This window comes from Haliotis rubra, unplaced genomic scaffold, assembly GCF_003918875.1.
Source record: "Haliotis rubra isolate DU_JTF1 unplaced genomic scaffold, ASM391887v1 Scf19, whole genome shotgun sequence".
In the NCBI taxonomy this organism is placed as follows: domain Eukaryota; kingdom Metazoa; phylum Mollusca; class Gastropoda; order Lepetellida; family Haliotidae; genus Haliotis; species Haliotis rubra.
In genome coordinates, this window is record NW_025765891.1 from 649,605 (window position 1) to 673,336 (window position 23,732).

A 23,732-nucleotide genomic window follows, 5' to 3' on the forward strand; every position below is an offset into this window, starting at 1 on the left:
CATGTGACACACTACACGGGTTGTACGAATGACCTTGACCTTAGATGGAATATGGCTGCCAAACGGCTGATCGTTTCGAAATTTTAGTGTTGGCGTATACAATTATGTGTATAAACAGAGTAATAAAATTGTTGCCATAATTTCTTATTTGTGTGTTTCAATAAATATATCCAAAACATAAAATGTTTCTGTATTTCACTTGTCGCTGCGTCGCATTTTGCCGATGATTGAATGTTGTTGTTTAAAGATAAGCTAATAAAAACATCTTAAGGGTAATAAATTGGTCACAGGGTGTTTTGAAAGGGTGTACGGGACTGTAAGACCCTTGTATATTTGGCTGCGCCTCAGGAAATACGGAATTCACAAGGGTCTTACAGTCCCGTACACCCTTTCAAAGCTCCGTGTAACTAATAGTATCCATGAAATACTGTCAAGTGATGATATCATGCAAGCACATCGCGCCCCACCACAGTAAAAGTTACAAATACATGCAAAGACATGGGCACACATGGAACACATGGCTAAACGAGGGCAAGAGAATGACAATACGTTAAGAAAAGGACGTTAGAAATATCCTACGCGTGTATAAAATAAAAACTCCGAAATATCTCCCTGATCAATCCCTGAAGAATTTAGCAAAATGATGTTCTTTGAAATCGTCGTTGAAAATGGATGCTCAGCTGAAGACACCAAGGTTCGGACCCTTTTCACCCTTTATGCCCAGATCCAAACATGAGAGAGGTTTGGCAGTTTCTCTGGCTTTGTAGTATTATGTATTTAGTAGTATTGTTATTTGTAGGTTAGTAAAACGTTCGAAAGAAATTTGCTGTTTGGCCATTATTGAACAATACCACATGATCGACATTCCCAAGTGAAATTCAAATTCTTCTCTAGCCAAGTTGCCACGTCTTGATATGGTACCAGTCGGAAAAGAATTTCTGACTTATATGCATAAAGAAACGGACCAGCAAGTGGTGTTCCTACTTCCTGCCTGAAGTCCTATCTTCAAACTTCAAAAAGATGCCACTGTAAGGTAATGAATGCAAAAGTGATGCTATCGATTACCTGTGAGTGAATGAGTGAGTTTAGTTTTACGCCGCACTCAGCAATATTCCAGCTATATGGCGGCGGTCTGTCAATAATCGAGTCTGGACCAGACAATCCAGTGATCAACAGCATGAGCATCGAATTGCGCAATTGGGAACCGATGACATGTGTCAACCAAGTCAGCGAGCCTGACCACCCGATCCCGTCGATTACCAGTAAGTAAAACATCACACATAATGGAAATATATTGGATTCGTCTCAGAAATAATTATATAATCTCCCCAAAAAGTTATGTTACATGCATAATAATTGGAAATGATTATAGATATACGAAATACGCCTCCAGTTGCACTGACACACATCAACAAAACTAACGCACGAACTATGGAACAATGTCATTGGACGTTCGCAAATTGGTGAAGTTGCCAGTAAATGGGTGTTTGTAGGGCCAAAATACACAGACTCTGGGCCCGACACAACAACACAGGGAGTACTCCTGACTGACCCAGGACAGATAGACTGGGGTGGGGTTGTGACCATTTAATGTGACACTGTGTGTCATCGTCAGTGTAAGTGGTTTGTTAACTGACGTGTAAGTGGTTTGTTGACGTTTGCCTTTCAAAGCCTACTTACTGACGTCACAGTATGCATGCTTGACAGTTTGCAATTTTCAGGTGCATAATACATTTGTGACAGTTTTTGCCTTTTCAGGTGACGCCTTTTTTTCTTCTATTTTCCTTTTTCTTCTTTTTGTTCCATCACATTGATCACGCATTTTGATCTGTTTCAGTGCAATTGGAGAGGTATTTTGTATACTCCCCACATTGGTACAATGTGTTAAGACATGAGATACACACTTCCCAATTTCAAAGTATCGTATATACGGTTCAATATCCGACCAATTCCCAGTTGTTGTTGTTGTTTGTTTTGTTTTGTCGGGACTGTTATTTTAGTCCGTAATCCATAATTGAGAGAGCCCCGACTTTTAAAGCAAGTCTTAATGATAAGTTAAGAACAATTTTGCCGGGACTCAGAGAGTAGTCCGTATTATAGGTAAACCGGATTACACAGAGTCCGTATTTGACAGATTCCACTGTACTCAAGTAGCACTGATTGATGTAGGTGTGGTAGTGAGGTCTGTCATCATCTATAGTATACGGATGCAAACTGTGGACACAATCAACACAGGCTTATATTCAACAACACTCCACATCTTGGTATTATATGGCTAAGTCGCTACAAGGGCTATCTGTCTCGAGGAATATGTGACTGAATATGCTGGGACGGTTGTCAATCAATACACTTGTGCATTAACGCCAACCGGTATGCCTTTATTAACTGTGTTCCTTGACCCCACAAAATCGATCATCACATGTTTTTTTCAGTCTTTTCGAACCCAGGAAAGATCCCTTCAAATCCAACATATTACAATTCTCCAAGTGAATGTTGCCAGACTTGTGGGAAAACCTGCTTCTAAAATTCGATTGATCAACTCAAGGCAGACTACCATACAAAAGATCACTCAGTGTTGATTTGGACAGCGACGTTATCCGTTTGAAAACAACATCAAAACCCAAGACCAGCAAGAATCTGGAAACAATGCAGAAAAAGACACCATACCCATCAGTATTGTATACACCACTGTGGATGGCTCTGCTTCAAGACGAAGAGACAACGTGTATCCAGGTGCATTCTGATCTCGTCAAGCATGTTCTTACATCATGTAACTTCCTCTGCAACTTCCCCGGGAACACTTACGACCAGTTATGGACAATGTTATTATGTCTTTTCCCGCTGAAGTTACCTTGTACTCTCAACAGAGCAGGTGATAAAACTCTGGCGTAGTATGCACCATGCAGATCGCTCGCCATTAAAATTCCATTACCTGAAATGTGTGTCCAACATGCCATATGTGCAGTTTTTATATCCCCTATTTTGCGATCAGCATGCCCCTCCGTCTCTCCCTGTTTCCGTCTCTCCACCAGACATTTTCAGCTTGTAAACCGTTCACTATTTCTTGTTGCAAATTGCTTGACAGGTCAGTCTGGTGCTGCAGTGATGCCTTTTCATGATTTAGTATTGTGTTATAATTATTTAGATTTGTTTTTGTATATATATTTATGACAAGTTGGACGTCTACTGAGAATGAGGGTTTGTGCTCATGTCCTGACCAGAGGTAGTACCTTTTGGTAATGTGGGATGTGTATTTGTATGCTCTGATCGGGCGGACATATCATCCCCTCTTGTTTATATGGCAGCAATGGCCTTGTACTTGAGTGAGCGAACTTACCATTATTACATATCACACATGAAATAACTTGTGTTCCTTCAGGTACCTGTATATAACGTCGTAACAAATGTACGTATGAAGAAATACGTAAACTATTATTGAATTGTTTAATATTCCACATTTTCACACCGTAATTTACTTACATCTGTGATCCTATTGTTTCGTCCTGCTGTTATCCAAATCTGTATCATTCGTGTTCATCAAACACCTATAAGGAGCAAAACGATGATGATGATAAGGGGATGGGTGAAAGTGAATGTATATGTGTCTGTGTGTGCGCGCACCAGAAATTTATATAAAGTTCCCAAATTTCCAAACTGACGCATGCTAATGATTGTTAATCTTGCAGAGATTTAAACGTTGTTGAATAGGAGACATTTTAACTTCACATCTGGAACACTGTACATGGTTTATTACTTGTTCTAAGATCATTGAAATTATATTTATATATCAACAATACAATTTGGCAAGCGGGAATACATTTGATTTAATTCCAATTGTTAATTCTATATAATTCCACTATACTACACACCCCAATGTTAAGAGATCGCTGTAGATACGTTCGGCTTGGTTTAGGTCTCTTGGGTCAGGTTTATCAGAATAGGAAACAAGAAAGATCACAATGGGTCAACGGAGTAGGGGGAAGGTCACTAGAGTCCAGGTGACTATCATAAGAATCAGAGTCCAAGATCAAGGACAAGGTCAAGGTCAAGAAAAATTTAGTCCAGCCGACATTTATGAAACCCTTCAAGAATCAACGTCACTACAGTCATAGATGTCAAGATTCAGCTACTACTCTCCTTCTTCCATTAAGATAAAAACACAAACAAATTATGAATGCTGCATGCCAGAAGCATATTTTATTGATGGTATACTGCAGGATACATGTGCAGGCACTGCGCGAGACGCATATAAACTTTGTATCACAAGTCAGTCATGTAATACAGACAGGAAAATGTTATAACGGATGAAACAAAACTTTTGTACAGCACAAAGAGAATGTGTTGAAGAATTGTGAAGTTTGAGGCGGTACAATGTCAAGTGTTAACGATGTCTCAATATAGTGTCAGTGTGTACATACATTACCAAACCGGTAATGCTCCATATACCATATCCTCCGACAATACACGTTAAATATCAACTCAAGTTCAAACGCCAATACCAATTCAATCGAAAATCGATTTTTCTTGGCTTTCATTCTTATCACTGAGGACGTTGAGATGTAACGCATAGCACTTTCAGAAAGCGCTTTCTAAATCTCCGAAATCAATACAATGCATTAACAAACTCCTCAATACAGGTGTACCAAATGCACGTCATGAGCTATTTCTTTCAAATCTCTTTGTTATGAGATGTTGATCTGTACAACAGTACTATACGTTACGAAATGCATGAAACACAATTGTGATTTCTGTCAAAGTATTTCAGAAAACAAAACACAACAACAGACAAACAAAACATGTCTGTGAGTGGCACTTAATGCCCAAAACACCCTGTGCTGATGTCACATACACACTTAAATATGGTTATTCAATGGAATAAATCATATATACACCAATCCCCAAAACAGGAAATATACTACAACTTGTAAAAAGTGTGAAAGCATAATATATAAAATGCAGAAAATAAACACAATTCCAAATGGTTTTTTTTTGTCTCTTCTGAAAAAATGAAATCATCATTTAACATGATTAAATTAGTTTTCTGTTTCCGGAATTCATTCTGTTTCTTTGAGGACCCAAAATCCCGATCCAGTAGATGTCTTCAAAATCACTTGGATATTACCTTGTGGTTTTCCATGCAGCATATCGTCTTTAATAGGCATATGTTTTTCGATGTTACACTCGTGTTGAGCTTTCAATAGAATTTTATAATAAATACAAAAATACATATACATATGAAAATAGCCAATAACAATAATAAATATTTAGCAAAACCAATACGCTCTGTAACATTTATAACAGGAATTGTAAAGTTAGATCCGGCAAAACAGCCGACGCATGCGTAGTCAGTTCCTCGGCCAGGGGTCAATCGGCCAAGGAAGCACACACTGTAAGCGTATATCGGTCGGCAGAACGATGAGCAATTCTGCTGGACTAACTATCTTCACCTATGATCAAACATTGCAACACCATCTGCTCAACTCCACAGTTATTCATTGTTATTTCAATACAATTATTGTCACAGAAACAATAAGGACCACCGGGACAATATGCTCTTGTATTTGTAAAATACAAAACCTTCACAATACTCTGGAAGAATTAAAAAACACTGGTCTCTTTTCTTATTACAATCTACCGGGTACCTTCAGATAAGGCAAAGTGGTAAACGATGTCGTGCGCAATCACTGAGTGTAAAACGGGTCGTACCCCTATTGTTGTATTTGTATAAAGGTAATGCTTGGCATCGTATATATACAGTTTAAATGTTTACAGCTGTCGATGTTCATCATGTAGAAATATACACGAGTTTTAAGGCCACGTCGTCAATTCGAAGGCTCGGCGTTGATGTTACTAAATGTCTTTACACCGATATAGTATTGTTCTGTGACTCCAAAATGGCTTTACAGATAATTGAGATTGGCGCCTCTGCTTTTATTCTCTATTCTCCAAATCATCAACTGAAACAAATCAAAATTTAATAATGATTAATGTTACGGTTTATAACATTAGTTATTTAGCGACACGTTCACTTAGATCATTTAAAACATAAGCATAGACCCACATTTTTAGAAATAAACATGAGTGTGCCTACATGAAATATTAATGTCTACCCGGAAGTCACTCGCAAAGTTATCTGACAACAGTCTGTCAATCTTAAAACTAACTTCACATTTGGCCCACTATTCAGTGGATCGATGAACCTTATGCTATTGCTGATGCATCTAAAACATAACAATGACTGTATGTTAGTCATTTCCATTTATATGCTTAAAGTACACTGACGAGAGAAGAAACGTTACCAACCGAAATTTTGACGCGTTTGGTCCCCGAAGAGTGTTCTAAATTGTTTCCTAAACACCTAAACATTTTGCTAAGGAATGCCCGTGTTACAGTACCCAGATCACATGCAACATTGCAACTCAATAAGAAGTGGATATGAAAGGAGTGATGTTATCTTCAGTTACACCCAACCAGTTGGCTAGAGGATTCAAAGCATAGGGCAATTTATAAATGGCAAAGATTTTAAGTCAAAGCTAATGCATGATTCACGTTGTCTCGGGGTCAAGGTCCAGTGGTCACTGTACCTGTTCAAGTTATGATATGTTGATTGTTCGAATCATACAAACCCATGGGGATTTGGGGTAGAAGTAGCAACCCAAATAACCTAAAGGTGTATCAGATGGGATGGCCAGTATAGGTCACTTTGTTCATGAATGTCATCGTATTCCAGTGGTGTTAATTACTGGATTGTGATAGTCTGATCCAGACTTGATGACTTTCAGACCGACGTCATGCATCTGCAGTGCAGCCTTTTACAGACGTCAAGGTCCTTCATCCTTATGTTTGGAAAACTATGCAATGCCAAGACTGATACATTGTTCAAAGAGCATAAACTGGGTTAAGAAGGAGTGAACTTCGCTCGTTCCATTCTTTAGCCGTTGGCCGTGGGTCTGAATGTGGTACCTGATTAGTCAGTACTTTGGCTTTCATCGTTTTAGACACTTGCAGTGACATACCTGCAATACTGTTCATTGCGATATTAAACCCAATCAAACATTGCGCCAAAAATCTAAAGGACTCCTTCAAGAAACGTTATGAGTTAAATATGATTAATACGTGACAGCCCTACATATCCGACGAGCAAATGGACTTTGTTCAACGTCGAATCATCGACCCAGTGGAAGACCGTCCATCGAGTGGTCCAATCCTTAGACTGTATTTCTCATACTACGCGAAATGGGCGAAGCTGGTTCGCGGCTACAATCGTCCGCATATTGATTGGACATTGACACAAGGGATGCACTACTCTAATTACTATATTAATATGCACTTCATTTGTTTGGGTGAGGAACCAACTTAGCATGATCTACACTGACCTCATATCCACTGCAGATTTCCGATAATTTAGTTTCTTTAGTCCCAGAACAAAAATAATAACATAAGCTGTGAGCAACCAAACCATATCCTAAAGTTTGCCACCGAACCCGTTTAAGATATTGCATGATCTATGTATGTGAAGAAAGTGACTTAGGTGCAGGTTATCGCAATACTGTCCCGTAAGGTGGGTTTCTGCGCTGTATGGTATTGCATTGTTTGACATATTAGGGAATGTAAGATTTAGTTGCTTTGCCTGATCGACCCCTCCCTTGAATCAACCTTAAAGGTTTCGTATTTGAATCCCGTTTTAGCATTCGAGCCATTACCGCTGCCACTACTCCTGTCCTGGGCGCTGTCACCGTCCGGCTGACACAGAAGCTCAAAGAACGCGTTCTTGAAGTTGACGTTGAACCATCCATAATACAGAGGATTCAAGCCAGCAGATCCCATTGCTATTAGCAGGCAGATTGCGTACATTAGGTTAAAGTTCTTGTCAGCAAATAGCATGTAATCAAAGTCCGCTGTAACATTAAGGATCGTCAGTGGAAGCCAGGTGATTGAAAATGAAACAGCGATGGCGGTGAGAAGTAGCAGGTTCCGTCGGTGTTGTCGCATGTACCTCAGGGCCCGATTGTTTTCGGCTTCCGTTGTAGGATTTTCCTCGATGCGCAAACGCAGGAAGTGACATATCCGTGCGTGCAGAATAGTTATAACGAGCGTCGGTGTCATGTATTGAACTATCATGATTACAGTAGTGTAAATCCCTTTGAAGGGATCCGACGGCCAGTCTTCCACGCACACGTGGTACTCCACCATGTCTGCGGTGTGAACTCGGTGAAACATTAACATCGGTAGCGACATCACTAGCGCTGCAACCCAGATCCCAATGATGACATACATAACAGGCTTTCGTTGACGGCGTTCCCTCACAACACAGACTATGGCCTTGTATCTATCAAACGCTATGGCCACGATAGTAAATGTGCCCACAAACACGTCAATTGTCTGCAAAGAAGGCACAATCTTACACAAAGCTTCTCCGAGGGGCCAGTTCTTCAGTGTCATTCGGATTAAAGAGAAGGGCATGCATATTACGCACATTATGATATCGCACAGTGACAAATTCAAAATCAGGAGATTCCTCGGGGAGCGGAGCTGGGCGTTCCGGTACACGACAACACACACCAGGAGGTTGCCTAGGAGACCGAAGAGGATGACGAGACAGTAGCAACAGACCAGGATGCCCTCTGTGGCAGGGGGGAACCAGTGGTCTTCCCCCTGTGCCCGCATCATGATGCCGTGGTATTCCAACACGCTGTAGTTGTTGAACGAAAAGCCGTACCATGTTCGGTTGCTGAGGAAGTTCTTGATCATGCTTAACCTGGAAAATACACAGGGGAGAACTGAATTGGTGAATGAGTTTTAACATCGTTCTATACATTTGTTCACTAGTTTTTAGACAGCAAATGAGATTCATTATCTGCACAACAATAATAATAATAATAATGCTACTTTTTGCGCCTAAAACCAGCACGATGCTTCTCTTCGGCGTAACATTATTGCCCTGACGGAATTGTACTTTCAAAGCTGCTGCTAAGCGCTTCGCGCGACCGTATAGGTCCGTACATCCACTTCTCAGGTACCCATTTGAACAGCTGGGTAGACTGAGTGCAATGTGGTCGAAGTGCCTTGCCCAGGGACACAACACAGCATGAGACCCAGGTCACAAATTTTGGTGTCTCCACCGAGATTCGAACCCGGGCCTCTGGCGTGAGAGGCCAGCATGCTAACCACTACACCACTGTGCTCCATGAATGGAAAGAAGCAGTTCCAATAGCATTCGTTTTGTGCTGTATAGTAGTCACGCTGAAGGTAAACATTCAAACGATGTTCAAATTATGCAAACGTAGCGGAAATCTGATATAGCTGCATTGGTGATATTCATTCCAACTGACAACTGACATGCTAATTCACGGCGCAATCGTCTTTTTAGGTATATTAACCCAACTTGAAATCCCATGACGTATCCGTCAACATTTCACATTTCTGTGAACTGTATTAATAATCCCATTATCATAAAGAACATCTAGAGATTTTGAAGTGTTGGGGAAAACGAAACTTGACACGCACAAGAATTTGCCGAAATCAATAAGTAACGCCAACAACGTGAAACCGTTTGTATCAACAAGGTAATCCCATACATCCGGAACGAACCGCCCATTTACGACTGGAGAGAAACCAGGCAAAGGAAGACCAGTAGTCCTGGATCAGGCCTTCTCGATTTCAGTGCCCTGGCAAATCAATCACAGAGAAAACGAAGATGTCGGAGATCTAAGCTTGTAATTTAGCATCATTATATGTCATTCGTGTGAGCAAATGGTCTCCAGCCTGTACTCCATCTAGCTAATAAATCTGAGGAATTACTGACATTCAGTCGTCCATTAGCGTTTTGGATGTTTGTGAGAGGATGTGATAGAGACTCAATTCTCACAGCGTTAAATCTGAACCAAACAGTTATCCTTAGCATTCGGAAGGAAAGTTGAAAGATATTGAAGAAGCAGTAAACTACCCCTACAAATAAAATACCCTGTAAAAATCACATGTTTATGAAAATATAGAAAATTAAAAACATATTTTAAAATCATTTCGTAAATTTCGTAAATGCCCAACTCATCCTGGAGCTCAATGAAAACATGTAGAATTTGGTACCTACACGTGCAGAATGGTTTCGAAACGGTTTTGAAAAAAGAAAAATATTTGAAAAAGAACCTGCTTGAAGTATTGAATGTGATCATGACGGAGGAACATCTGTTAAGGGAAGATTTCGACTGCAGTGAGTTGACCTCACATATTTACTGGTATGTCCGTGAGGATTCCGGTTTAGAATTGGTCCTGAGCAAAGTAATCTGGTCTTTAAAATTCTGGCAAGTCAAGCGCTCTGACGTGGTTGATTGTGTCATCGTATAACACTGGCGTGGTTAGTTACCCCAAATATGCAACACTGGATTGTCTGTTCCAGACTCGAATACAGACGCCTTGATATATCAGGCCTATTGATAAGAGCAACAACCAACTGTGGAGGACAGTGTGTAGTGCAAGGATAATGATGGATAGTCTATCGCCAGCCTCTCTATGAAGAATGCCCTACGGGACGTCTTGCATGAACTATAACACATAATGTATCCCATTCTTCACAGTGTCGCGAATATTCATCAGAACAAAACCTAGGTGATTCCCCCAAGAGGTAAATACAGGTATCGTATCAATTTCGACATGATCTTATATCAGATAGGCTAGACAATAGGTAAATCATTGAAGCCGTGCCATGGCTTGAGTTTTCACAGACATGACGGTCGCATGGTACATTACAGCACAGAACGCTCATAAACGGTGCATTGTCGTTGTGGCCAGATTATTAGTGGTACACCTAGGCAGGTGGTACATCAGAGAAAACTCCCTTGGTTGTCGTAAACAATCCCAACGTTCGAGAAGTTTCGTTATGTTAACTGAGAGCATTTCCATGAGTTTTGCGAAAGGGCTAGCTTTATATCTAGACTGTAGGGTTTAGGAAAATATCACGTAATTTATGTAACTAAAAATTGAAAGGATTGTTGTTAAATTTGATTTCATGTATTTTGCTATCACCCATTCCTGCAATAATGTGTAAAAGATGGTTGATGGATGGATAATTTGATGGACAAAATTATATTGGATCAATGAAGACTAGTGTAAGAACTGATTTTAGAACCACAAGACGCCTGCCGTGCTTGTGATGTTACAAATTAAAGCCGAAAAGAAAAGTAAACGTATTGAATTTCAAAGGAAAGATACTCACCAGCATTTCTGAATCATGCGAATTTCTCATTACAATTTTTAAAAGTTATATATCAAACTATATTTCAGAAACTAAACCATTAAGAAGCGTTCTTAGAGTGCGGACTGAGCGCCAGTACAGTTCTAGTTATGGATATAATGCCTTTTTCACCTGAAAATCAATCAACTCAGAGGTTATGTTTTTGCCCCTGAACTTACCTGCTAAATGCAGATTGGATTCCTATCTGATAACACCCAGTTTCTATTGCGACACAACCTTTTACAAAACAGTGACAAATTCTGACTAACGTCATGGGCTGGTCTCCATGTTATGAAGCCTGTTAACTATTGTTGTATCCACCTGTTCCACCCATTGTATTATCTTTTGTGATAGCTAACCTAATGCTGTGTATTTCACAATAATTCTTGCATTATGCTCTGTATTCTTTTGTTCAGCGATTTCACAATCTATTTCTGAATAAATCGACGTATGGGCGATTCGTTGTGTTTCAATATGGGATTCACCCCGTAACATCATATCTTCATAATGTAGTCCACATAACCACGAATCCCTATACCAATGGGCTCCATGTTAAATGTGAAACAATAAAAGTGTTATATAATGTGGATTAATGTTGTTCATTCATAACCGCACTCACAAAACAACGTGATTATGGGAAAACAAATGGATGGAAATGCTGACTACCGGTATTGAACCTCAAATAACGGTGCGGTGTAATTACCACAAGCAAACAAGTGAATCCCAACAACAATCTCCTAAATCAGTGATCGGTGCGCCAAATACTGAATGATGTGAGTCGCACATACATAAAACATCTTGAAATATGTATTTTTTATTTCAAGCACTGTCGTGGAAGATGATCGGTGTGGAATGTACCTGATTTAGATAGACAGCTCGTCATTGTTCTTATGCTCCAGAAAGGAACACCAAGGACTTCAAACGTCACATGGAAGATCCTCGCGTATAATTCACATGATCCCAAAGAACGACGTCCATCTTCTTTATCTCAAACATGTCCACGGAGATTTCAGATCGTATAACTAAATATAGAAATACCCTAAGAGACTTTAAATTATTTAACTGTAGGAATATCCACAGAGATTTCAGATTGTTAAATGAATTTTAGAAATGTGCTTTGATATGTTCAAAGGGTCCATACCTGTACGTGCTATTACATAATCACGTCATTCCATCTCAACGTTCACCGTCGCCATACCAGGAGTTACATAGTAGCTATTACATTAATGCATCAACAGGGAATTATTATCTAGGTAATTCCAGTATATTACATCTTACCATAACACCGTCTATCCTATCACTATACGTTATCATTTGTAGAAGTTGGGTTACCATGGGGAATACATGGGGAATAACCGTTTATCACACCGCGTTTCTCGTCACGGCAGTGTCATAGTCCCCAGAGCCTGAAGCAAATGCATTAGGATGAATATTTGTCGTCCATCTGCAGATGACTGTGATAGAATTTTCCGAAGAGGATTACCGCCACCATGAGCATGCCAAGTGATTACATATCTAGTTGACTTCCTACACCGACTGTAGCAGTCCACTCAAGTTTAATCATATTCAGTTGCATGACGCACAAACAAACATGCAAGAGTGTACCAAGTATGTGACATTTCCTGCCGATTGCACGATATAGACTTGGTGTTTCGTGACCGGTGACTTTCTTGAAGGCAACCGCGTACAAAATATATGCAAACTAGTGTTACATCCCAGCATGTTAGTTCTTTTCACAAATATGACTGTTGCGTTCTAGTTTTATTATATTAATATTCCGAGTTAGGAATCTTTGGAAGTAATATTCTCCAAGTCTTTGACAATCGATAGTACGAATGCAACCATGTTATAAGTATGTCATAAGCAGGTTATAAATCACTATGAAATAGTGATGATACCAGGTATAGGTTTGATCAATCTATATGACAATTACAACTGTTGAAACTGGTATAGATGTTTAAAACCTATCGTGTTGACATGTGTACATTCATCTTGAGCAACAAATAGTCAGGTCATAACTACAAAACACCAAGTACCAAGTCGTGACTATCCTAAGAAACTGATTCATTGTATTGTAAAGGGAAAAATAGCTCAGAACATTTTATGAATGCCTCGCTTGGACACTCTAATTTCGCAAAAATGGATACGTGTCTTCCTATAGGTATCATTATGGATAAACCATCATGGCATTAAGAATTCTTTAATTCTGAACATCCATTCAATTACCTACCATTTTGCCCAACTCGCTCATTATCGTAGTACAGTATATTTCTGCATTAAGCACTCTATTTGTAGAGATTCTGAATATGTGTCCAACCAATTGTCGTGCTACAGAATTTCTGTGATCTGTGATCTGATCTGTTTGTAGTTTTAGTCTCTACACATATTTGTAATTGGCTTACTTAATTTTTTTGTCTCCTTAACAAAATACATATTTTACAAAACAGTTTGTGTGAAATCTTTCAATTATTTGTACCTCCTAGTCTCAACCCAATTTGTAAATGGTTTGTAGTGAACTCCTACTCTAGCACAGATAGTACACGTCAAGGAGCTGACGGTTGTGGGCGTAAGGGTCTTACTTTTCAATATATTTTGTATTAACTATTTCCATTTTGAATGGCGAGATATGACTAACAGATATGACCTTCGATTGTGATTTAACACGCACTTACATCTGTACAATGTTGGGAGTAGTTCTTTAGCCATACGCCCATACGCCATACATCCATGCGTTATACATCTATATGGTAGAACATGTCTCGTCACTATATGGCTGAAATATTGCCGAGGTGACGTTAAATTTTAACTCACTCACTCACTCTATATGGTAGAGTTGTGATAATTAAGGCGGATCATTTCAGTGATCATGATGGCACCTCATGTTCTTCGTTTACAGCGGAAATATATTCAATGGGTGAACTGACAATCAATCCGCACTGATTAGTACTGTAACACAAACCGGGGCGGTGGGGCTAGCCTATTGGTTAAGCGTTCGCTTGTCACGCCGAAGGCCCAGGTTCGATTCCCACAAGGGTACAATGTGTGAAGCCCAATCCTGGTGTGACCCTCCGTGATATTGCTGGGCTATTGCTAAAGGCGGCGTAAAACCCAACTCACTTACTCACCCACAAACCTTTTCCCCACTGATCATATATAAAGTATCCTGACGCGACAAAAAAAACGTTGTTATCCTATTATTTTTTATGTCTTCTAAACAACGATTTCACAATTCCGATTATATCATAAACGTCATAGTTTGTCTCACATGAACAGTTCTCAAATCGTTGCCATGTTCACGAGAATCTTTGGGTGATATCACTGATGTCGGAATTGATTTACAGATATAAATTTAACAAGATTCCATACGTCAGTACTGATCACTAAGAAGAAGATCGACTGATTCAGTTTTCTACAATTTCATTCATGCCCTATAAGTGCTGATATCTGCTATGCCTAGAATCAATAACAAGGATCAAATACCCATGGGTACTTCAGGATATGAGAGTCATTAAGCTGTTATTGCAGTGCACAGGTAACTTGAATGCCAATTCAATATCATTATCCTCAACCAGACAGTACGCTAAATGGAGACAGGCTTACACTGTCTCGTACACGCTTTCATTTGTCGACAGGGAGATAACACATAACCTCATATTTACCAGAGCAACAACTGATGGGAGGTCACAGTTTCCGGAAGCTTAAGGCTATGAGGATCATTATAAGGTCACTGCATAGGAAGCGAGAGCGTCCTTGTTGTGGTCGATATATAGTTTAAGATCAAGGCCGTTGGAACTGAGGGCATTAGATTCTGTTGTTTCATTTTGAAGCCAAAACAGGTAAATATGAAGTTAAAACGAGGTTATGTTAGTATTTCTGTCTGATCAGTGAGTGAGTTAATATTTAACGTCAACTCGGCAATATCTCAGTCATATCGTGACGAAAACAATTTATACAATAAAAAGTGAAAACGTTCGGAAGATCTGGCTGATCAGCAAATATCAGCAAATGTGTGATTAAGTGAGTGTGGTGAATCGTAGCTTTGAAAGCATTTGGCTCATATCACTGCCTGTCATACTAGAGTCGATTGAAATCCCAAAATGGTGTAGGGCTTAGATGTTAAAACTCTGTGAAACGCATGAAGAAGACGTTGATCTCCCACTGCAGTTGAATGTATTTGACACTGCGCAACCGTACATACCCTGATATAGATAAAGAAACCCCAAGAAATCCTAAAACAATACTAAGATATAGTATGACTTTCTCAAATTCAATATAAGCCGCTGATGTAGTAGAACAATTATGAAAATAAATGGTAGCTTGTTAGACGCTCAATGTCAGCAGTAGCGCAGATTGTTGCAATGTCACTGAAAATGTTTGTTTGTTGTCTACAGTGGACAATATTCCAGCTGTATAACGGCGGTCGGTAAATAATCGCGTCTGGACCAGACATCATGAGAATCAACCAAGTCAGTGACCCTGACCACCCGATCCCGTTAGTCTCAACCTACGACCGTTGACGGTAATAGGTTCAATTACGGTAACAGGTTGCACGTGAACACGACTGATTGGGGTATACTGCCATTGCCTAGTTACCTCCATTTCGCAAGGAATATAGCAGCTAACTAATCTGTATCAACAGATATCTCGTGAAGCGGCTCCTGTTGAGTGAGTGAGTAGTTTTATGCTCACCCCCGAGATATGTAGCAGTTGAGAAACTTGAGAAAATTCAATTATTCTACCAAGAAATTATGAAAGTGTTGAAAGGTGCGCCATTTTTATCAAACAAATAACCATATTATGAAAATAATTGCCATTCAAATCAGATATTACATATAAAATTCTGAATTTTCTGAATGCTGTGGTTCTCAGTTGGTGTGCATGTACAGTACAGCAGAACGCAAGAGATAAGGTTTTATGGAGGCGTATATTGTAACTGGCCGTTGTTTTAGTTAGCCTTGATAGTGATATTAATACCAGAACTGGTCACGTGTCGTCTACACCATTGCAGAGCAAATTTACAACGTAAAATGCTAAAAGTTCAAACCTTTCATCCAGACACTCTGAATATTTCTATTTTCCAAACAGACAGGGGAGTTGGGAATTGAGAGATGTATGCAGTGTGGGAAGTGTGTGTCATATACCAGCGACAGTCCTTGACAGGATGGCGCTTTCGTGTTCACGTGTTACACACGCTGATCGAACCTGGGGTTATTGACCATGTCACAAGTCGGTTATTTTGGTTTCAAAACATGCAGAGGATTTATTTGAGGAAGAAAAGCTAATAAAAAGCCGAAAAAGCCGAAAATATATACATATTAACATGTTTTTGAAAATGAAATTGACGGACAGCTGAAAATCAGAAATGGTAAAATATGCCAAGAGCGACGATAGACTTCAGCCCGTCACTTGCTATGGATGAAAGATTGCATTTGTTTTGACATCATTTATCGTCGTTAAATTATCTTTCAAATGTATTGCAATCACTATCACACTGCTTTGAATAATGAAAGGCATCCAATTTGACTTCATTGCACTGCAATAATTATTATAAAAGTAGTCGTGAAGGGTTTGTTTTCTCAGAATCGTAAAGACCGGATATTCATGTGGCACTGACGTTCTGTATTTGCTTAAACCTTTAACATTTTCTCAGGAAATGGTCTCTACTACTCAGTGATACAATGACACATTAATTACTCTTTGTATTCCCTAGCTTTGATCTTTCACTCATAACGACTACCTTGTATGAGTATTTATTCAAATGTGGCGTTGCCAGGTGGCTGCACTACCAGGATTGCATGTACACATGACATATTGTAGTACATTCCAGACTTGAAACACAGCCACGAAGCTATGCTCTGTACAGTACAAACGTATAGGACAATACCCGCGACGGTTCTTTCATTCGGTTTCCATGGATTCAGCATGTCATTTTAGTAATCACTGATTCGAATCGATAGTCTAAAAGCACGACGACTTAAGTGATTATCAGTTTCCATTCATGCACTTTTCCTCGTTGTTTTGCCTTTTACGGAATCAGGATCCTCGGATACACGAAATTTGATATTCTCTTGACTTTACACATCTATATCTGGCATGAGTTTCAGCATTGGGAATTAGAAGAGCGAGACCAAACCTAATAGTTGTTGTGTAACTTCTATTATCCGTACAATGGAAACATATATGGGAAGCCTATCTACTAGTTTAATTTTCAATTTTGTAAGCTGGAATACAAAATCTTTCCCCATTTCGAAGTAGAATATACAACCACTTCAAAAACAATAACGTCTCTTTATTATGTGTCATAATTTACGCTAACGCTTCAAGTGACAGGCCTTCAGATGCTTATAGTCAGTGGAGCTAACACCATCGCGTTTGCAAGGTTTGCTGCTGGTTTGTTTCATGCATGTCATCACAATTGATCGATGCTCATGGCGTCAATTACTTGTCTGGTCCAGACTTGATTAATAACTGGCTGCTTTCATACAGCTGGATTGTTGACGAGTGCGGCGTTCAACAACAAACAAACAAACGTTATCGGCGACTGAATGTCTTCTATGATTGGATGTACCTTGGGTGCGAGCCTTTGCACCCCGAGTGGATGGGTACAACACACCATACACCTCAAGGGATGGGCTGTAACGATGTTATCTTGCCGATCTCCCCGTTTATCTGAATTGTCTTCCTCCAGTTAGCTGGCTTCACGATTACCGTAACGACTAACAGTCGACCAAAACACACCGGAAGTTGTCGTCCTTGCACTACAATCGGATATACTCGGTTAATTTCGCTGAGCTGATTTATATAAGAGTTGTTTCCGGATGATAAACGCATAGTATCGTATCACCTTTGTTTCGAAGTTCGGTATTTTCCCGGGGGGTACATGAAATGCATAATAGCGGATTATACCGGAATATCTCGCTCATTCACTAGTCAATCGGAAATGTGTATCCAAATCTAATTGGAGATAAATCTTTAATGTTGAGATATTGTTCACCAATAACGTCAAGGTCAATAGTGTATGGTGCAGTGTTGCGTTTACATTAGGTTAATGTCATTCTACAGTAGAACTATACTGTTCCCTATACCTACCTTGGGGTATGGAACTGACACAGTCTGTGTTGGTATTTCATATGAGATACCCTTGGAATGATTGCAAAAGAGCTATTTATAGACAATCACACAAAGTGACCTTAAGTAATTTAAACATTAACCAGTAAGTTCTGAACGAAGATGTAGTATAGTCTGAAGCAGCGCCTTTTTTACTCAGCAACTGTATCCTGTCTATAAGTCCGCCTGTCAATCTTTGGTAAAAGGTTGCGTGCATATGTCAACGACACTGTTTGTTCTAACTTTTACCAGATATGTTTGCAAAACACAACAGTTCCGGATTTCATGTCTATTTCTAACACAATTTCCGAGTGACAGTGTTTTGGAATGATTTTCATAATTGTAAAATGTTAAAGCTAAACACGAATGTGAGTTGTCTTAACTAATCCTAAGTTCAACAAATTTGGGTAAACAAGTGAGATGAATTAAAAAATGTGGAGGATGATCGATTATCCTGGGCTGAAGATTAGCCCAATCATCATGAAATTCCTTCCTACGAGTCTGCCCACACGCCCTCTGAAGTATCCACGCAGAATAGGTCGCCGCTTTTTGTGACTTACACTTTGACTTTACTAAAATGGAGTTTGAGCTTTTGCAAATGTGCTCTGTTTTTCCGATGTAAATTTGTAACAGACGACAATGTTGTTAATTTAATTTTCGGTGGGGAGCAATAACCCGTACCACATATCCCGTCCCTAATTCCTCATAATTAAACAAGAGGCGTTGCAGACTCCAAAATGTGTTCTTAATGTCATGAATGTTTAAACCATTTTAAGGTTTCTCGAATGCCAGACAAAGCCGTGGAGATCTGTGTTGCGATCACAAAGCAACTGGACGGGACGGTACACGTTTGCTGGGTCAACAGTTGGTGTAGTGGTTGCCGGACAAGTATATTCCAATCCTTTGATTAATTCATATTGTCCTTCACCAATCGGACCGGTTTCTTAAACACCTTTATATTTACCAATAGATGTTATTTAAATGTCTGTTACAACCGGGTAATTGTTTCTCTTGACTGGACTCCCTGACCATTCCCCATCGTTAAAGGTCATATCATACAGATGCCCAGTTGCCTTTGCGTCATGTGGTGTATTAGATTCATCTTTTATACCGAGAGTTTCCGTCATCTGAGGTCTATTCAAGCCAAGACTTCCGTTGTGGCATAAATCAGTGAGATTACAGATTAAAACGTCATCTCTCTGCTCCGGTAATCTGTCACATAGTAACTCATAAACACAGTCTGATCGTACAATGATGTTCTTAGGATTATCAGAAGGGTTTGGTTGCCTACATCATCATATAACAAACAAACACACTCTAAGGTGTCGGCAGGACCATTGACCCAATGTCATTCTCTAGAATATACAGAGGTAATGTTTCGCGAATACCTAGTGTCATCGGGTTGAATATTTAACTTTCCTTTCTTTCATACAATACAATTTACAACATCTCCATACCATAAACATATCTTAATGAAGTAGTAAACATTTGAGGTGAGTCATCGTTCCCAGTGTTTAACCTCAGCTTAACAATTTGTGCAAACATCTCAATAAGTCAATCTAGCATATAATAAGGGACACTTAGGCTATAAGATTAGTGCAGACACTTACTCTGTATGACTATATTATACGTTCCACTGACTGTCCATGTGTACACAAAGCGGGTTCTACTCGTTATGAGGTGAGATGAGGTGCAACGGGATTTAACTACTCGTTAGGATGGGAGCGACATAAATGATACATCGTGGGATGTATGGTAGAACGATGTTCAGGGCGGTGGTCAAGTTGGTATTACCAGTCCTACTGTACTGCCTTTATCGATCTTCCTTTACTCGTTAGTAACAGGCCGTATAAAGTATATATATATATACCATATGAATAATTACACAAATGTCACATTCATAGTTATCCGTCACCTATCACAATTAGGTATTTAATACTGAGTTATGGAAACACGTTTCAATAATTACCATGAACACTCAATATATGTTTTGAAGAAAATGTTGATTCGATGAAACATGGTCATATCTTTTTTGTAATTTTAACATTAGTATGACATAATATTTCATATTATATTTCTATTTCATTAATAATCCTATGAAAAATATATTTTGTCTCATCCGTCCCACAAACTGCCGTCATTTTCATATATTTATTTAACTTCGAGCTTTTTGTGGGTGTGTCGTTTCATCAATGACACAACGACAGAAGTAGCACATGGGCCGTTTACATCTTCGATGGTTGTTTGGAAAACAAAACCATCACACCGGTAGCATTCATGGCTGTATTGCATGCGAATCACGGAATTGATACATAACCATTATTTTCTATTTCAGAAATAGTTCTGATATGAGATTTGTTCGTGTTATCAATCGTATAACATATCAAGAAAATAAGAGTATAAATCCTATATTGAATATATCAATTCATACAAGACCTGAAGTGTTCAACTTACGTTAAAGGCACCGATACATGAATATCCAAATCACACAGATGTTGTCTCCAGGGTGGTCTGGTGAAGACCAGCTCCTGATGCCTTTACTGATGCTTCCTGCTTCTCCGCGTGTCTGTCACAAAGCGAGGCGTAAACGCTATTTAATCTACTATCCTCCCCCTCTACCTGTCACGTGGTGTTGCCGTCGCCGTGCCTGTAGCATCAGCTCAGAACCGTCCACATCTCCAAACCTATAACCCTTTGCATTCCTGGAGCCGGAAACTGAGCTTCATCTTTCCACTAAAGCCAAACAACCAGCAAACAGTTTGAAACTGTGATAAATAGTGATAGCCCTGATGGTCAAACGCTAGTTAGTGGCCACGTCAACCTTTCATTGGGCACGCATCCACGAGAGCTGAATGCAGTGAAGAGCATGTTATCTTCACCGAATGACCAATCGATGTTTCAGAATGTAAATGTTAATGCTGGCGGAAGATGGCTTGGAGGATAAGCCGCACGAGCTTAGGGTGTCAAGAGACATAATTTTAATAATAATATATGACATGAGAAGCGAAAAATATTATTGTAAAAGAAAAAGATTTTGTTTAAAAAGCTATGTTTATGGGAAAAATTATAATGGCATTTAAACATCCTTGTCAGCAACTACAAAATCAATAGCATGCAGTGCCTACCTGTGATCCTAAGCCTATCGATGTTTATTTTACCGAACTGATAACTGTTGTCCACATCAACTTTCTTTTTATCCTGCAACAAATATGCTAGATGTATGATAGGCTATGTAGTCAGTAAAATATGTATAATGCTTGTGTCGCCTATTTACAAAGTGAACTTAAAAATGTTAAGACCTGTGTTTGAAATATTTGATTGAAAATGCACAAACACTGACATTTTATATCAACTCTTTTCACTGCGTATTGCACTGGATGTTTGGTGCATTCTTGCACAGTAGCCGTGTGTGTGGTCATCCCTTTGTAGTGAATAGGATGATACTTATCGATCAGAGTTGACATGCTGGTAATCAAGAGGCAGTATAAATGAGCGTATTACGGTGTTCGTCCTTTGGGCATGTAAGAAAGCTAGGATCGTGGGTTCGAATCCCTGTTCGCCACGATTCTGTTTTTACGTCTGTCAGCACCATACCCGTGGTAGACATCGGCGACCTGCATAATTTCGGGATTTCCTCCCACATCAAGCTGGCACTCCATCATAAACATTCAACAATGTTCAAAGCGATTGGTATATACTTGATAAGGTCACAATATAGCTGAAATAATGCCAACGCGACTTAATTAAACTCACTCACTCATTCAACGCTCATATAGTAATAGCTGAAAGGATTTCCGTTGAATTGATAATAACATATTTATGCAAATGAACCTTCACTAGCTGTTGCGGTATTCTGCTGGAAGGGTTTGGCTGGCTAATATCTGGAACTGTAGGTGTCAGTAATGCCACGATGTCGTTCAGTGCAAACTGATGTGCTCACCCTTCTGTCAGTGACTCACCTCGGTATGTGTTATCCAGGGAACGTTTGCACTGAACGACAAATATCGTACACGTTTCAGTTTAAAACCTGTCAACAAAGGACAGTAAAAGAACTAGATGAACACAGATAGAGATTTAAAACTAACATGTAATCAAAATATATTATATTAATAATATGTAATAATACAATGTAAAAACGGGCTATAGATCGCTAGCAACTGAAGGTAGATCACCATACTAGGTACCATGGGGACTTTTGCTTCCTGCATGGACCCAAGCTGGATTTCCACCATCCCTTCAGCCGTTGGAGATTGTACTCCGATTAGCCAAACAATAATAGAACACATGAGCGTAGAAACAATAACCCGATCGGATATTGGTTTCAGACGTATTAAATTTTGTAATTAGGGCTGACTTTGGATATTGATTCTACTATATCTAGCTTCAGGTAGCTGTTTTGTTGAAGCTATTTCATTTTCCTTCAGTTACTAAAAAACCGCTGTACTGAGCAGCACCACCTACCATTGTTATCATCTTTATCGCTAGAATACTGAAAAAGACGGAGTTAAACCATACCCACTCACTCACTCATCCGATATTTTATTCGATTATTGCACTTGATCAACCTACCACGCTAATTGGTTTTAACGAAATGTCAGAAATCAGTAAACTGCGATTCTTACTACTGCATATTTTTTCACGGCGGCCTTGGAAGGAACTTGCCCACGCATTGTCTGGCATGAAGTAGCAGGAAGTAATATTTCCAAGCCCTGCTCACTCGCTCTTCCATTCATACGACTAAATATGCAGTGGAGCCATGCCAAAACATATAGACATTTGGAGAACGCAAAGCATTTGTGTGTCTGCCATCTAATATTTGCTCATATTTTATTAGTGAGAGTGGTTTCCGGGATTTCGACTAAATACCTAAGGGAGCATGGACAGTGGATGCCCCATCCTCATGGTAAACTATTTGCTTTCAAAACAACAGGCTTGTAAATCACCTGCAACATAACCCATGGACATTGCAGCACAATAATGACCCAGCATGAGGAGCTGCGACAAACACCATTAAGTGTAAAGTGTGATCGTGACTAGTTGCAGCTCCAGCCCCCACATATTAAGTGCGTGGACTATTGATTGGACAGTTCTAAATCTCCAGGAATATGATCTGACTGTTATCACGTGTAATGAACTCTATATCATCGGGTCGGAAGTATTTTCATTGACACTGAGGATATGTTAACCGCCTTGTTCTCCGACGGCTGGTATATTATGCTAATGTCTAGAAGGAACCCTCTTTACTTATGTAAAAGCAAGGGGATATTTGATTGTAAGAGCGGACAGGACTATGGGTGACGGTAGAAGATTAGATTGGATATGGAGAAGGGGTTCAGATGATTTGGTTTAGTCCCGATTTTGACAGTCCCAATTTTGACAGTGAAAATTCACACTT

At 39.5% G+C, this 23,732-nt stretch overlaps 1 protein-coding gene across 1 annotated transcript; it reads right to left on the reverse strand.

The window, feature by feature from the left end:
- Positions 1–6,809: 6,809 nt before the first annotated feature.
- On the reverse strand, positions 6,810–20,884 carry LOC124274325 (neuropeptide F receptor-like). The gene is made up of 2 exons (XM_046709681.1): positions 20,792–20,884; positions 6,810–8,758 (listed from the first exon to the last, which is right to left on the reverse strand). The coding sequence occupies exon 2, from the start codon at positions 8,749–8,751 to the stop codon at positions 7,618–7,620; it is 1,134 nt and encodes a 377-aa protein (XP_046565637.1). The 5' UTR covers positions 8,752–8,758; positions 20,792–20,884; the 3' UTR covers positions 6,810–7,617.
- Between the last annotated feature and the right edge of the window lie 2,848 nt (positions 20,885–23,732).